The sequence below is a fragment of the Cetorhinus maximus genome, chromosome 2, assembly GCF_964194155.1.
Source record: "Cetorhinus maximus chromosome 2, sCetMax3.hap1.1, whole genome shotgun sequence".
In the NCBI taxonomy this organism is placed as follows: Eukaryota; Metazoa; Chordata; class Chondrichthyes; order Lamniformes; family Cetorhinidae; genus Cetorhinus; species Cetorhinus maximus.
The window spans coordinates 221,796,655-221,809,229 of NC_135880.1; the positions used below are offsets into that span (position 1 = coordinate 221,796,655).

General features: G+C 40.3%; 2 protein-coding genes across 6 annotated transcripts in view; both read right to left on the reverse strand.

The window, feature by feature from the left end:
• The window catches only part of bco2a (beta-carotene oxygenase 2a), a 73,223-nt gene extending 69,880 nt beyond the window's left edge, over positions 1-3,343 (reverse strand). The window contains exon 1 of the mRNA XM_078533027.1: positions 3,216-3,343. The gene's annotated coding sequence lies outside the window, so the exon portion shown is untranslated. The remainder of the gene's footprint in view (positions 1-3,215) is intronic.
• Positions 3,344-3,534: 191 nt separating this feature from the next.
• gkup (glucuronokinase with putative uridyl pyrophosphorylase) overlaps positions 3,535-12,575 on the reverse strand; it is a 51,716-nt gene continuing 42,675 nt past the window's right edge. For 3 of the 5 annotated variants that reach the window (XM_078533020.1, XM_078533019.1, XM_078533025.1), the window contains 6 exons: positions 10,896-11,009; positions 10,551-10,608; positions 5,707-5,775; positions 4,714-4,777; positions 3,970-4,041; positions 3,535-3,655 (listed from right to left, as the gene is read on the reverse strand). In XM_078533020.1, coding sequence (XP_078389146.1) covers positions 3,587-3,655; positions 3,970-4,041; positions 4,714-4,777; positions 5,707-5,775; positions 10,551-10,608; positions 10,896-11,009 — 446 coding nt within the window. In that variant the 3' untranslated portion in view covers positions 3,535-3,586. Of the gene's footprint in view, positions 3,656-3,969; positions 4,042-4,283; positions 4,476-4,713; positions 4,778-5,706; positions 5,776-9,488; positions 9,588-10,550; positions 10,609-10,895; positions 11,010-12,575 lie in introns of those variants that run through there. The other 2 variants (XM_078533021.1, XM_078533023.1) reach the window with 2 other exon arrangements.

The following is a 12,575-nucleotide window of genomic DNA, read 5'->3' on the forward strand; positions in this document are numbered from 1 at the left end:
CAGAATTTAAAATTATGCTATTTCAAGTTTGACATGTAAAAAGTCTCAGATGTTTTTATTCCCTTTCAATAATTAAAAAATACACTTAAATCCATCATAGAAAAGCGCATTCATCAACGAGCACCTCAACATAACTGTACCAGATATAGTGATTCATAAGAGAACATGTACCATAAAATAAAGATGTGCAACTCACTCTATCTCACATTATTAAGATCATATACACATAATATCACAGTATTATCAATGTATAATCGGAACTCTTTCATAAATGTGAAAATCCACAATTCTGTGGAGGATGTTGATTTTGACATGTGGGCGATCAAACATTTATTCCCATGTCAAAGAGGCCCACAATGATTTTGCCATTTAAATTCATCAGGCAAGCTGCCAAGTGTCAGACATACTTTGTGACGCAGCTTCATGCGCTGAAGTCTGAAAATTAGGCAGAAGCTGCTAGCAGCTAAGCAAGTTGCTTAGGGGTTGGGGTGGGGTAGGTGGCGAGGGGGTAGGAATCATGATTGTGGAGAATGAGAGTCCCAGGGTGGCAACAGCCCTGGATTATTTTTGCAAGCCACACAGCAGCAACAACTTCTGAAATATGCTGGAAAATTTTGATTGCCACGTACATGAAGAAAACAGTAGCTGAAACTTTAGAAAAGCTTGATGTCCCATCAGTACAATGGCGGAGTACCCGCTGGATAACACATTTGGAGTCCTGACTGGAACCGGAATTTCAAACTCAAATTGGACTAGTTCCCACTCTTGAATTAATTTTCATCGTCTTGGCCTCGTCTAAAGGAGGCAATTGATGAATTTACATCTTTACATGAACGGTTACAATGCACTTGCAGTAGAAATCAAAAGTAAATCAACACCAATTTGAAATACTGCTGTAATTATTCATCTCAAAGAAGAATGAAACAGCCTATAACATGTACCTCCTATATTTGCAAAACAGAGGCCTTGAAGTGGTTCCTAACCTTTGCCACTGTCATCTGAACCCCATTAGCCTGGACTTTACATTAATGCTAACTGTGAGGCTGTCAGCACTTAGCATTACTATAGGGTAAATCAACAGCAATTTCTGTGCGCATGTGCAAATCAAGAATGCAGAAATCCAGAAGCTGCTGTCAGAAGCACCTTGTTCCTCCACAAGGTAAACTGTAACAGCTGTTGCCAGCAGACTTGGCACTGAGATCAATGCAACGACATGAAGTTGGGGTACTTACCGCTATTTTCCCACTAAACATGCCTAGACAAGTTAGGGCTGGTGTACTGAGCGTTAAGTGAATTTTTAACAGCACGATAAGTGATAATTGCTTCAAAATCATCTCTCTGGCCCTGAAAATGTAATTTTATGGGTGTGGGGTTTCATTCCTTCAGACGTTTAACAGTGTTGGAGATTTTTTTTAAAATTACTTTTCTGCCTGTGTCTTTAATCAAATCTGTCTTTCCTAATTTTTATTTCATTTTCTGTGCATGATTTAAATCCATTTTATACTTCTGCTTTATACTTCACCAGTGACCTCAAAATTCGGGCCATTATGTTACTACCTTTTAATTTCTCTGCTACTCTCTGTATAACTCAGTATACTATCCTGGGAAGGGGAATCTTAATATCATATGGAGATATTTTGTTTAAAGCTAGTGCTTTTAAATCAATTGTTAAAGGGCTATCAGAAAAAGATGCTCAGAATCAGTAAGATATGGATGAAACTTCATTTTAAAATGCATGTGATTTAAACACATATTTCTCATTCTTCTCAATTGCTACATTTCAGAGTGCTTGGCAGTTGGACATTTTTGATGTGAAATCATTTTCTCCCTTTATTTTGCTATGCCAATCTTTTTCCAAATCCAAACAGCCAATTAGCCTCTTCCCAGTCCTTCATCAAAGCACCCCTTAAATAGGCACAGAAAAATAGCCAACAACTCTTCCTTCGATTTTCCTTCCCATGAGAAGAATGCACCTAGGATCTGGTCTGTAGTGTTGGGAATCATTTGATTGGAGATGGACTCCACAAACATAGACTGGAACATTATATGTTCCTATGTACATGTAGCGTTTGCCACTGTAGGAGCCAGCAGCATCGCTCTGATTGGGGGCTCTGCATAGTTCCTTTACAAAACCAGTATTTCTGTGTCAGAATTATGCTTTGCAGGCATGCAAAAATTTAATAAAGTAGCTTGGAAAATATACATCATATCTAACTTCCTATTACTGTAAGCATTATCTTACTTACAGAAGCTACTGGTTGCAGCATAAGATGTGCTGCACCTCAATGCAAAATAAATTTTCAACTAATTTTTATCAGTGACAGGTACAGATTTATACTGGACATAAGAACATAAGAATTACAAGGAATAGGTTATACATCCCCTCAAACCTGCTCCATGAAGATAATGGATGATTTTCTACCTCAACTCCCCCATCCCTGGATCCTCAAAAGCTATCAAGCTCGGTTTTGAATATGCTCAACAACTGAGCATTCAGAGCCCTGTGGGATATAAAATTCCAAAGATTCATAACCGTCTGAGTGAAGAAATTTCTCTTCATCTCAGTTTTAAGTGGCTAACCTGATACTATGACCAGTTCTAGACTCTTGAGCTAACAGTAGCACCTCTCAGCATTTATCTTGACAAGTCCTCTTCAACGATCCCTTTTTTGCTAACAATTTTACTAGTTATTATAAACTACCAAATTTGAGACCTGTTGCAGCTCTTTTTAAATGACTATATGACTAACTGCAGCCTCTATCTTTGTATTTGGCATTTAAGATTAGCAAGTAATACTCAACTCTGTTATTAGCAACAAAATAAATGGATAGTACCAGCATAAATCATTCACATCTGTTGTGCTCAGGGTGAATAGTGTTGGCACTTGTGAAGGAACTACAGTAAGTTCAATGGTGCGCGATCCCATACTAAATGTATAGTGAAGACAGCAAGTGGCACAGCCAACTTCAAAGTCACTTTTAAAAGGCAACTTTACAATGGTGATATCACAGGGGAATTAATATCCTTTCTGACCACAGCCAGGCTTGAGAACTATGGGTGCTAAGAAGTTGTCACTGACATAAACAGTATTTTAAATATAATTGCAGTTGATAATGTGCATTAGATTATAACTCTGTAACTTGATCTCATTATCCATTATTGTTTGTATGCTCTAGTAGTGTATTTAAAATATGAGACAGACTAATATAACGTACCTTCTAAAATTCATCAGGCTGGTGGATTGCCATAAGATTTTATGGAATTGGAGAATTGTATACAGGTTACAGTCAGAGCTCCAATGGTCTTATCATGGCATATGTTTGTTGCATCTCTCAGTTGTCTGAACATTACTCCACACCGGCATCAGGCAGTGATGAGTGTAAAATAAGATATTTTCCAGAATATTAAACTAATAGCATTTTTTAAAAATTGTACCAATTGCAGTAGCTTTCTTCAGTTTTCTAAGTCAAGCCTAAGGGAATCATTTTATTATTGCATTTCTTCATTTAAACTTACTTTTCTACTAAATTACTCTTTAAAATTAATGCTACCATAAAATTCTCATCAGTCATTTCTTGACTGAATGTCAAGGGCCATATGGAACAACATCACAGATGACAAACCCAGCTTCCTGGAAAGCTTTCTTTAACTCGACCTAGAAAGAATATGGAAACCCATGTCAGCAACATTGCAAATCTAATTTAAGCAGACCCTAAGTAAAGCTGAACAGAGAACAATAGTTGTCTAGAAGCTGGCTGCAAAACTAGTGCAGTCAATGGATTATGCTGATACAAATCACTGAAACACTTGCTTATCTCGTTGGCATTTAACTGTCGCGCTAAACATGTGATGCATGCTTGCTTGTTCTAAATGCTTCTCAAAATAACAAGGACTGCAGTTCATCTCATTTCTAACTCATAACTCCAGCAACTGATCCACCTCAACGCACAGAGAGCTATTTCAACGTACCAGGTTGTCAGGATCTAGACAGAGACCAATCACTGCTCCTCCACTGCCGGGAAGCTTTACCGCAGAGCCAAACTGCCAAAAATAACAGATACACAGGTCACAACAGAGCTTTTTATTCCAGTAATTAGTGAACTACACATCAAATTTCAACAGAATCGCATTCAAAATTAAACAGTCAGTTTAACAGAGCATGTTAATTCTGTTAATAAAATCGAAGGTAAATTTTGCACCTTAAAATTTTAATCAGGGATTTCGTAGTTCTTAAAATTTTGATTGGTACCATGTAATCTTGGAATCAATTTTGAAAAGGATGATGCTGAAACAATCATTTATTATTGTCCACTGAATCACCAGAAAGCATTCTGAAAGCGAAGCTGCAGTAATTTATGTGATTGTTGCAAGTATAAAGCAGGTCTTCCATCTTTAATTATTCAGTCACATTTTAAAATCCACCTTCTTCAGTTTTCCTCATACCATCATTTTTGAAATTTTAAACTACAGTTAACCTAAATGAAAAAGAAGTAAGCTCCAATGTGACAACCATCGATTCTTTTGCTTCATCTGAACGTAAAGTAGTTGTGACTATATCACAATAATATGCAACTGATTCTGTACATTGTTTACTTGTTTATTAAACTGGAATTCATTATCTAATTGTTTATTAAACTGGAATTCATGTACTATTATTATATATAAAAACATACAGATTTAATTAGCCCTAAAATAAACTATTTTGAAGAATACCTTTCTGCCAAGTTGCACCATCCTCAAATTTCCTTGACCCAGACAAGCATCTGTGTATATCGACCTGAAACGACATAAAGCATTTATACAGATACTTAGGAAATTAAATTCTCATTATTTAATCGCTTAAGAACATTATATTTGAGGGGAGGTGGTGGCATAGTGGTATTGTCACTGGACTGGTAATTCAGAGACACAGGGTAATGCTCTGGGGACCTGGGTTGGAATCCCACCACGGCAGATGGTGGAATTTGAATTCAATAAAAATCTGGAATTAAAAGTCATGCAACCATTGCCAATTGTCATAAAAACCCATCTGGTTCCACGTTACTGAGAGTCTGAACTCACATGTAGGCCAGACAAGGTAAGGATGGCAGATTTCCTTCCCTAAAGGGCATTCATAAACCCGATGGGTCTTTACAACACTCAATGATAGTATCATAGTCACCATTAGCTGAGACTAGCTTTCAATTGTAAATTTATTAATCTTAAATTTCACCAGCTGCCATGATGGGATTTGAACCCATGTCCCCAGAGACTACTGGATTACTAGTCCACTGACATTACCATTCTGGTACCATCTTCCCCTGAACGATACTATAGTACTCAAACTAAGAGATGCTCTTTGTGTATGCTCATTGAACTGTACTATTTAATATGCAATATATCATATAATTCAACAAACAGCAAAATTTTAAAAAATGTGCAATAGATAACAGAAGTCATTTAGTATGAAAGTAGTATCATAACATGAGGTAATTTAACCTAATTCACCAGGCAGTAAACCCACAGGATCAGGTTTTCACCTCACCCAATATTGCTCTCCACTAACTTCAATGTTAAATCAGGCTGGGTGAAGACCAGCACTGCACCTATCCCATCAATTTCCTGACAAACGGTTTTTCTGCTCTTTAGAAAGTGAGTTGAAGCCAGCTAAACAATATCAGCTTTAAATCCTCTCTCTCAAAGCCAGATTTAAACATAAGATCTTACCTTCGTAGCTCAAAATTTTTGTTCATCAGCTCAGAAAAGTCATGCCAATTCCTGGACTCCATGGCTACCCTATGCATGGGAGAAAAATAATCCTTTTGAATGAGAGCAGCATGACTTTTCTATGAACATCAATCAGGGAAGATACATTCATTAAGTAATACATCTTCTGGAGCTCTTGTTTTGAGCTCATTAATAGAAGCAACTAGTTTGAACTAGAGAAGTTGCGTCTTGCTACTGCCCAATGTGTTCAAACTTTTTTTCAACATGCAACTTACTTATTAGAAATTTATCATGTATGAATTGTTGGAATACAACTACATGCCAAAGAACCATGTCAACACAATGCAGCTCTGTTAGAAAACTCTGATGTTGAAATTGAAGGGCCAAATCATTTTTTAACTTCTCCAAATAAAATATATATTTGCTCTGTTGGTAGTGGCTTGCATGTATAGTGAGGCATAGTATATGCAATAAGTATCTGCTGAACAAAATGGGGTAAGTCCAATACCGTGCATTTATATGGTATGTTTAATGAAGAAGGAGACTTTATGGAGGTGAGGGTGGGAAATAGGAGCAATGGAAGGAGAGGACATTTTTAAAAATAGAGACAGTGGCACAGTGATGTACAATCGGGAGGAAGTTACCCGATCGTCAACATAGTCTCCAGACCCCATGAAGCCTCATGGCATCAAGCCAAACATGGGGAAGGAAACCTAATTACCACGTACACCAACCCTCCCCCCGACCCCCAGCTGATTAATCAGTGATCCTCCATGATGAACACCAAATGGAAGAATCATGTAGGTGGCAAAGGAACAGAATGTACTCTGGCTGAGGGATTTTAATGGCTCGGTAGCATTACTACAGACTGAGCTGGCCGAATCCTAAGGGACATAGTTGCTATTGCTGGGTCTGCGGCAGGTGGTGAAGGAACCACCTCACTTGACCTCATCCTCACCAACTTGCCTGCCGCGGATGCATCTGTCCATGACAGTATCGGTAGGAGTGGAGACAAAGTCCTGCCTTCACATTGACGATACCCTCCATTGTGTTGTGTGGCACTGCCACCATGCTAAATGGGATAGATTTCAAACAGATCTAGCAACTTAAGAATGGGCAACCAAGAGGCGCTGTGGGCCATCAGCAGCAGTAGAATTGTACTCGAACACAATCTGTAACCTTATGGCCCAGCATATCCCCCACTCTACCATTATCCCAAGCCAGAGGATCAACCCTGGTTCAATGAAGAGTGCAGGAGGCCATGCCAGGAGTAGCACCAGGCATTCCTAAAAATGAAGGTTCAACCTGGTGAAGCTACAGACAGGACTACTTGCATGCTAAACAGCATAAGCAGCAAGTGATAGACAGAGCTAAGCATTTCTACAACTAATCAATCAGATCTAAGCTCTGTAGTCCTGCCACATCCAGTTGTGAATGGTGATGGACAATTAAACAACTCACTGGAGGAGGAGGCTCCACAAATATCCCCATCCTCAATGATGGGGGAGCCCAGCACGTCAGTACAAAAGATAAGGCTGAAGCATTTGCAGCCAGAAGTGCTGAGTGGATGATCCATCTCGGCCTCCTCCAGAGGTCCCCAGCATCACAGATGTCAGGCTTTAGCTAATTCGATTCACTCCTCGTGATATGAAGAAATGGCTGAAGCCACTGAATAGTAAACTGGTTATGGGCACTGACAACATTCCAGCACTAGTACTGAAGACGTATGCTCCAGAACTTGCCTTGCCCCCAGCCAAGTTGTTCAGTACAGCTACAATACTGGTATCTACTTGGCAATGTGGAAAATTGCCCAGGCATGCCCTGTACACAAAAAGCAGGACAAATCCAAACCAGCCAATTACCGCCCCATCAGTCTGCTCTTGATCATCAATGAAGTAATGAAAGGGGTCATCAACAGTGCTATCAAGCGACACTTACTTCGCAATAACCCGCTCAGTGACACTCAGTTTGGGTTCTGCCAGGGTCATTCAGCTCTGGACCTCATTACAGCCTTGGTTCAAATATGGACAAAAGAGCTGAACTCCACAGGTTAGGTGAGAGTGACTACCCTTGACATCAAGGCAGCATTTGACCGAGTGTGGCATCAAGGAGCCCCAGCAAAACTGGAGTGAATGGGAATCAGGGGGAAATTCTCTGCTAGCTGAAGTCACACCTAGAAACAAAGGAAGATCATTGTGGTTGTTGGAGGTCAATGATCCATCTCAGTTCCAGGACATAATTGCAGGAGTTCCTCAAGATAGTGTCCTAGGCCCAACCATCTTCAGCTGCTTCTTCAATAACCTTCCTTCCATCATAATGTCAGAAGTGGGGATGTTTGCTGATGACTGCACAAAGTTCAGCACCATTCATGACTCCTCAGATACTGAAGCAGTCCATGTCCAAATGCAGCAAGACTGGACAATATTCAGATTTGGGCTGACAAGTGGAAAGTAACATTCACGCCACACAAGTACCAGGCAATGACCATCTCCAACATGAGAGGATCTAACCATCACCCGTTGACATTCAATGGCATTATCATTGCTGAATCCCCCACTATCAACATCCTGGTGATTACCATTGACCAGAAACTGAACTGGACTAGCCATAAAAATACTGTGGCTACAAGAGCAGGTCAGAGGCTAGGAATCCTGTGGTGAATAACTCGCCTCCTAACACCCCAAAACCTGTCCACCATCTAAGTCAGGAGCGTGATGAATACTTTCCACTTGCCTGGATGAGTGCAGCTCCCACAACACTCAAGAGGCCTGACACCATCCAGGACAAAGCAGCCTGCTTGACAGGCACCCCTTCCACAAACATTCACTCCCTCCACCTTTGACACCCAGTGGCATCAGTGTGTACCACCTACAAGATGCACTGCAGCAATTCACCAAGCTCCTTAGACAATACCTTCCAAACCCACGAATAATAACATCTAGAAGGACTAGGGCAGCAGACACGTGGGAACACCACCACCTGGAAGTTTCCCTCCAAGCCACACACCATCCTCACTTGGAAATATATCACCGTTCCTTCACTGTCGCTGGGTCAAAATCCTTGAACTCCCTTCCTAACAGCACTGTAGATGTACCCACACCACATGGACTGCAGCGGTTCAAGAAGGCAGCTCACCACCACCTTCTCAAGGGCAAATAGAGATAGCAATAAATTCTGGCTGACCCAGCGATGCCCACATCCCATGAACGAATAAAAAAAAACACAAGTACAACATTGTGAACAGTCTTAGATTGTGCAAACACATTGTGGGTTCGTGTATTAAGAACAGGCATATGTGAACATTGATAAAAAGCTTGAGGACATCAGCAGCAGGGATGTGTGCCAGTCTTCTTCTCCAAGCCAAAGTGAAACTGAGGCTGAATGAAAATGAAAGGAGGATGTTGTAACATGCCTTAAAGTTATGGCATGCTGCCATCCCTTAAAGGCATATTACAAGAGGGTTGAGAGAGTTCAGATAGTTCAATCAATTGTGGAACGAGGAGAGAGGCACAAAAGGCTGGAAAGAGGGAACAGAAGGTACAGGAAGGGATATAAGATTTGAGAAGGTTGTAGAGATAAGGTGGGATAAGTCAGTGGAGAGCCTTGAAGATGTTTTTTCTACATTAAAGGCACGATATTAATTCAAAATGTTATTATTGTAATATCCTGGAGAAATGTGCGTAGACTTTCATAGTAATCCAGCTCCTAGCACCTTATCCGTGTGTTAGACACAGTGTAAGTAGGACTGACAAGCCTCACTGTTGATAGTTTCTCCACCTCTCTCTCTCTCTCTCTCTCTCTCTGCTGTTCCAGACTATTTCATTATTTGGAAAATATATGTTCCAGGAAGGAGTAGACATCGTTCACTACCAGGTATTTTTCTGAAAACAGAAGAGATGCATTTTCTTTAGCATCACCTGTTGAGGTCAGTATGCAACTTTCCTATCCCATTGTGAACTGTCCTCTCATATTACTGCTGACCAGCTAGCTTTCGCCTTAGGCTTCTGGTAATTTCATTTTGTGTGGCATTTATTTTTGGACAGGTTCATATTTGAATATAATGCACCATCCTGCGTTTTTTCCTCTATATCAGTGGTCGTACATTACCGCACATGTTTTATAGTGTTACCACAGTGCTAAAATTATTGAATGTTTCAGCTTTGCAATACCGGTCTCAAAATTTAAAATAGGTGTTACTATCAATCTAAGATACTTCTCTCTAAGTGTGACGCGCACTTGCAAAAGTACTGCTTGTCAATTTTGGCATTAGTCTTGCCAACACTAGAGTTTCACTGGAAATTTCTTTTCATGTATTCATTCATGGGACGTGGGCATCACTGGCTAGGCCAGCATTTATTGCCCATCCCTAATTGCCCTTGTTTATTGGGCATTTAAGAGTCAACCACATTGCTGTGGGTCTGGACTCACATGTAGGCCAGACCAGGTAAGGACAGCAAATTTCCCTCCCTAAAGGACATTAGTGAACCAGATGCGTTTTTACAACAATCGGCAATGGTTTCGTGGTCATCATCTGGAACAGATGTTCTGATGAAGAATCATACGGACTCGAAACATTAACTGTGTTCCTCTCTGCAGATGCTGTCAGACCTGCTTAGTTTTTCCAGCTATTTTTTGTTTTTGTTTCCTCAAAGCTTTACCCTGGGTCTCTGAAATACTAGTCCAGTAATAATACCACTATGCCACTGTCTACCCATCTCTCCATTTATAATTCATTAAGGAAAATTCTACCCAACAGCATTTAAGTTAACTATAAGAAATTACTGTGTGAAGAATTTCCATACATAATTGCTAAAATTATGCAACTCTTTTCAAAGGTTACTTACTTAGCCAGGTCAGTGAGTTCTGCAAAGGTTTTCATTGCTGCCACAACATCAGAATCACCTGAAAATTAAAAAGAACTTGCTACAAATTAGAATTCATTAGCCATAAACAATGTCAAAGATAGTGCCAATAGTGAAATTGATTCAAACTACCAATCAAAACAAAGTATAAAATCCGTCACATTTCTACCTCTCTTCAGCTCTGAGGAAGAGTCATATGGACTCGAAACATTAACTCTGTTTTTCTCTCCATGGTTGCTGCCAGACCTGCTGAGGTTTTCTAGCATTTTCTGTTTTTCTGTTTAAATAAAAATACTAATTTTTTTGTCAGCATTAGTCTCTACTAACCATTGAGCCATTGCTGTCTCACATTACTGTGAATTTTTCCAGAATCACTTGGATCTCTCATATAAGCAAGCCAGAAGTGTGGTGAACTGCTTATATCCATGGTAATATAGCTTCCTAAACATAGAGAGGAGAAAATAAAATTTATTAAGCACAGGAATACTACCTCATCAAACCACTGATCTCCATCACCAAGACTAAGGATAGCAGATGCACGGTAATAGCATCACTTCCAAGTTTCCCTCTATCACACACCATTCCTGGCTTGGACTTATGTCATCCTTCACTCATCATTGCTGGACACAAAAACAACATTATAGGAGCTACTTCACCACATGGACTTCAGTTATTCGAGACAAAAAGCCCACCGCCATCTTTTCAAGGACAATTAAGGATGGGCAATAAATGCTTGCCTTGCCATTGACACCGTTTCCCAAAAATGAAGTAAAGAAATAATGAATTTATCTTAATAATTCATAATCTGGGGACTTTAAGGATGTGATCCCTTTTATTGTGACTGAACTATTTTGCTATTGCGTTCAACTATTGCTGCTGGATACAAGAAGGAATGGTGGTACGTTAGGGAAAGGTTATTCTAGGTGGCGCTGTTCTGTGATGGGCGTTGTGTTGTGATAATGGGAATTTATGATACAGTGACCTGGTCCCAAATATGCTTCCTTTGAAGTTCTTATTGCTTTTGCATGCGCACCTGTTACATTATATAGCAACAAAGAAACAGGCCATTTTATCCAAGGGGTCCATGCTGATGTTTATATTGTACACGAGCCTTCTCCCACACTTCTTAAATTCATGAATGCTATTCACCTCAACAACTACTTATGGTAGCAAGTTCCACATTCTACCCACTGTTGCATCCTCTTCATGGGCCTGATCTTCCACCTCAAGGCTGTCTGCATCTGTCTCTTCCTCTGGAATATTGACTGTCCGCCATACTATACAGCAAACCTGTTTAGTACACGACAGGAGGTGAATGAAATTCATGGGCAGAGATTTTCACCAGGCAGGCGGGCGCACGTCCAACTTGCTCAAGCGTGAAATGACGAGCGTTGATGTCGGCCGAGCGTGCCAACGTAGTCGCGCGATAGTTCAGAGGGCGGGCACGCTGCCGGCTCCGGTGCACACCCACCGACAATTAAAAGGCCTGTTAAGGCCATTAAGTAACCAATTAAATCAAAATTTTCGCTCCAACATAACGGTTTGCGGGCAGGCGGAAAGGCCAAGCGAACCTTTGCGTTTTTTTGGAAACCTCATCCACGGGCAGAATAACATGCATAGTTCCTTTAAATTCCTTTCTTTTCGCATTGCCTTAATTGTTGACAAACGTGGCATGTACAGCTTACAGGTGTTTTGGTCGAGATTTACAAAACAAGGACCAAATATTTCAACTGAATATTTTTGTGGAGCCAAGTTTACAGGTTATGTGAAGGGCAGAACCAGAATTTCCAGTGAAAAGAGAGTGTGGAACAGGCTGCCAACTCATGCAGTGGACACTGATTCACTGTATTCCCTCAAGCGAGAGCTTTCTATTTTCTGTCTGGGATGGAGATCATTTCGTACAAGAGGCAGGTTTCCTGTGATGCTTTGCATAAAAGGGTAGGGGAGGAATTTTTCAGATTTCTTTCTTTCTAACTGCCTTGGATTTTTTTTTTTTTGTGCATTTCC